This window comes from Panicum hallii, chromosome 3 (genome assembly GCF_002211085.1).
Source record: "Panicum hallii strain FIL2 chromosome 3, PHallii_v3.1, whole genome shotgun sequence".
In the NCBI taxonomy this organism is placed as follows: Eukaryota; Viridiplantae; Streptophyta; class Magnoliopsida; order Poales; family Poaceae; genus Panicum; species Panicum hallii.
In genome coordinates this window covers 9,360,666-9,364,823 of record NC_038044.1, presented here as the reverse complement: position 1 = coordinate 9,364,823, position 4,158 = coordinate 9,360,666, and the positions used below count along the sequence as shown (strand labels likewise).

General features: G+C 54.7%; 1 protein-coding gene across 1 annotated transcript; it reads left to right on the top strand.

Moving 5' to 3' along the window:
• Nucleotides 1–1,835: 1,835 nt before the first annotated feature.
• LOC112886794 (zinc finger CCCH domain-containing protein 35-like) lies at nucleotides 1,836–3,898 on the top strand. Its single transcript, XM_025952791.1, has one exon. The coding sequence runs from the start codon at nucleotides 1,952–1,954 to the stop codon at nucleotides 3,128–3,130; it is 1,179 nt and encodes a 392-aa protein (XP_025808576.1). The 5' UTR covers nucleotides 1,836–1,951; the 3' UTR covers nucleotides 3,131–3,898.
• The last annotated feature ends 260 nt before the right edge of the window (nucleotides 3,899–4,158 follow it).

The following is a 4,158-nucleotide window of genomic DNA, read 5'->3' as shown; positions in this document are numbered from 1 at the left end:
GCATATACTCGCTCCTTCCACAAAACAAATCATTTTATGATTCAAAATTTGTCAAAAGAATAAGTTAGTGTTTCCCCATTTGGTACGTGCACGTACATGCGGCAGTCAATAGAGCCCGTCTGTTGTTTTTGGTTTTGGGACAGGGATGATAACGGGTCGGGTAAGGTGCGGGTAGAGTAAATATCCGTCCACGACAATCTCGAAAGTTCAAATTTTACCCATACCCGTGAAGCCTATCGGGTAAAGTTTTATACTCGTACATGTAAGAGCATAAATAATATATCATTCTAATGATATAAATAAATTTAGTTTAAATATGTCATCTATACAAGTCACTGCAAATCTTTATATTATAAAATAAAGATCAAACTCTCCATGCTACATGGTTTATTCTTATCTTTGGGTCTAGTTTGTAATTGCATGCACGCAAATTGATGAGTCAAATATTTGATATGAGAGGCAATAAGTAATGATAAGCTGCACCGCTAGAAAATAATTAAGCAACATCTCACTTCTCATTTACAATTCACAAAATCTCATATATTAGTTCTCTATAGTTCGCATAATCTACACTAGAATGATACTAAACATGATAATAATATAGATTTTCTAAATCACAACTAAATAATTTGATACTCGTGCCCGGCCCAACTTATTTTGGGTACCCGATCCGACCATACCCGCGGACGAAAATTTATACCCATATCCTCACCCATCGGGTACGAAACGCACGGGTAGGATTGCCATTCCTAGTTTGGGACTGTAGCTTTTACAATCACAAGCTGAAATAAAACAAGCAATGATTTATCATCTCATATTCTCATATTGTAAGTGGTAACAATCCACGTGCTGCTTTTTATACAATCTATAGCTGAAACTGATGGGTCCCGAGCATAACAAGAACGTCTTAATGACATCACGGACTCTGGTCGGACACACAACAGTATTCTTGTTAGAATTATGCAGGGAAAGGTTCTATTTTAGGTTTTAGCCCTAGGTTAATAGAATCTGGACATTTCATATCTACTTAATAAGGCAACCACAAGATGAGCTAAGCAACATGCCCGCATTTCCTATTTGTTTCATTAAATCCAAATCCAACGAACATAAACCCAGTCGCATGAATCAATCAAAATGACATCCTACAAAACTGATATATTTTTGCAATCACAATATAAGTTCATCCAGGTTTGTCCTAAATTAAAATTTCTAAATTGACGGGCACGACTTATAAAAATATATACTGTCTGGATTGAAAATTTTGTATACATTTATAAAAATAGCTTTTATATTGAATCTAGTAATGTTGATCTCATCATTCCATAAATAATCTACACTTTCTCCTACTCGTTGCGCCTCCTCGCTTCAACTCGTCGAAGGATGCGCCGCGGCCCGCGGTGTGCACGTAGCAGTTCCCCCACCTGGGCCTCCACGGCTCGACGGCGCCTTCCGAATCAGCAGGCCAGGCCCGTCCCCCACCCCACGACGTGTCCCTAGACCGGCGCGCCCGCGGTCCACCTCGCCACGCGCATGCCCACCGCAGCCCCTCCCCAAGCTCCACGTGTCCCGCCTGCTCGTCGCCACCACAAACCGACACGTGGGCCCCTGTGCCGGCGGCCCCACGTGTCAGAGCCCCTCCGCACCTGCCTACCCGAGGATAAGGCCACCGAGGCGAGACGGCGTCAGTTTGCCGCTCCCGCAAGACACATGCCCCCTCCCTCTCCCCGTTTCCCGTCAGTTAACCGCGGTCAAGTTAACCCCGGGTAGCTAGGGGCAGCCCGACGGATAACCCCGGTTAGCCCGCCAGTTTATAAACCGGCCTCCCCTTGGCCTCCTCTTCCCCGTCCACGGCCGAGCCAAAGCAGCCTCCTCCTCCAAGAGAGTTCGAGATCGCAGCTACAGACCACCAGCAAAGCAACCGCCACCGACGTTCTAAGAAGCGTAACCGACCATGATGATGATGGGAGAGGGAGCGCACGCGCCGCCGTGGCAGCAGCAGCCGGCCAGCGCCGGCATGGACGGGGACGACGCGTCGCCGTACAGCCTCCTGGCGGCGCTGCGGCATTACCTGCCGTCGAACGAGGCCGCGGCGACGGCGTACGAAGAGGACGACGAGGAGGCCCTGGCGGCGGCGGCCGCGGTGGACGCCTACGCCTGCGACGAGTTCCGGATGTACGAGTTCAAGGTGCGCCGGTGCTCGCGCGGGCGGAGCCACGACTGGACGGACTGCCCGTACGCGCACCCGGGGGAGAAGGCCCGCCGCCGCGACCCGAGGCGGTACCACTACTCCGGCACCGCGTGCCCGGACTTCCGCAAGGGCGGGTGCAAGCGCGGCGACGCGTGCGAGTTCGCGCACGGCGTGTTCGAGTGCTGGCTCCACCCGGCGCGCTACCGGACGCAGCCCTGCAAGGACGGCACCGCCTGCCGCCGCCGCGTCTGCTTCTTCGCGCACACGCCGGACCAGCTCCGCGTCCTGCCGCCGCAGCAGTCCAGCCCCAGGGGCGCCGCGGCGTCGTCGCCGCTCGCCGAGTCGTACGACGGCTCGCCGCTCCGCCGCCAGGCGTTCGAGAGCTACCTCACCAAGAGCGGCATCATGTCCTCGTCCCCGACGAGCACGCTCGTGTCGCCGCCGAGGTCGCCGCCCTCGGAGTCCCCGCCAATGTCGCCGGACGCCGCCGGCGCGCTCCGCCGCGGCTCCTGGCCGGGGGTCGGCTCGCCCGTCAACGAGGTCCTCGCCTCGCTGCGCCAGCTCCGCCTCGGCGGCGGCGGCTCGCCGAGGTCGGCGCCGTCCAGCGGCTCGTTCTTGGCCGGCTACCCGTTCGGGTCCCCCAAGTCCCCGGCCGCGCTGTACAGCCTCCCGTCCACCCCGAAGAGACCGTCCCCGGTGACGGTTACCACCCCCTCCGGCGCCACCGTCATGACCGTGGAGCGCCTCAACCTCGGGCTTATCGGGGACGAGGAGCCGGTGATGGAGAGGGTGGAGTCCGGGAGAGCCCTCCGCGAGAAGGTGTTCGAGCGGCTCAGCAAAGAAGCCACCGTGCCCAACGACACCGCCGCCTCCGCCAACATGGAGGGCGCGGCCCCAGCCGCCGCCCCGGACGTCGGCTGGGTGTCCGATCTCATCAACTGAGGGAACTCGAGAAGCCAGCACCATCCGTGGCTCCTCTGAACATTGTCCATCCATGGTAAGTGGGGGAAGAGGAGGCAGCGCTGCACCTGCACAGCAGGAGAAGAAAACCCAAAAGCAAAAAAAAGAGTTATTTTTTGTTCTTATTTCCAAGATTCTCCTGAACCTTGCAATATGTTCTTCCTTCCTACCCAAGAGTATGTGAATATTCTTGGATGGTGGCTGGAGGGAGGGGAGGCAGAGAAGGGTTGATTTGTTTTGGGGCTTCAGATGGTGGCATGTCAGTGGAGGGAGGAGGAGACAAGTTGCCAACAAAACATGGTAGAAATGGATGATTGGATGAAGATGCGGCGAACCACCATGTATATGGGTTGTGTAGATGTACATAGTGTCTGGTGTTTATGTGTGTGTGTGTGTGGGTGTGTGGAGGTGGAGCATGGGAGGCGACCATGGCGGCGATCCAAGACTGAAGAAGGTGACCGGATAATCCTGCGGATCCGCGCCGCCGGCAGCCCGGCCGCCTCCGGTGACCTCGCCGGCCGGCAGCCCGGGGAGCTTCTAATTTCTACCACGACCGATTCCAGAACGTCCTAAGTTGATGTTTACTATTTTGATTCTGTTATTGCCTTTTCAAGACCGACTAGTTATACTATGTATTTTGCCCAATGTATTTTCCTTAATTGATCTCCTGCCTAGTACGAAGCATGTACCCTTGCACCATGTACTATTTTTGCTGATAAGGAATGAAAATCGCCCATGTTAATTACTCTATTTTCGTCCCTAATTATTGGTCGTCGCTCATGTGATTGTCAATCAACTGTGTGATCTGTGAATCCGGGTAACCCGGGTTCGTCGTCCTTTGAAGTAACTGTGCTGTCCTCGTGCTCCGCCGGCGAGCGGTGTGACGACGACGAGCAGTGAGGTGGCTTGCTTCTAGCACCGGGCGCTGTCGGAGCGTCGCTGTCGGGGGCGGAGGGCTGAGTCCCTTTGGCGCCTTCCCGGCGACGCCAATCGATTACCTGCCGGTGGTC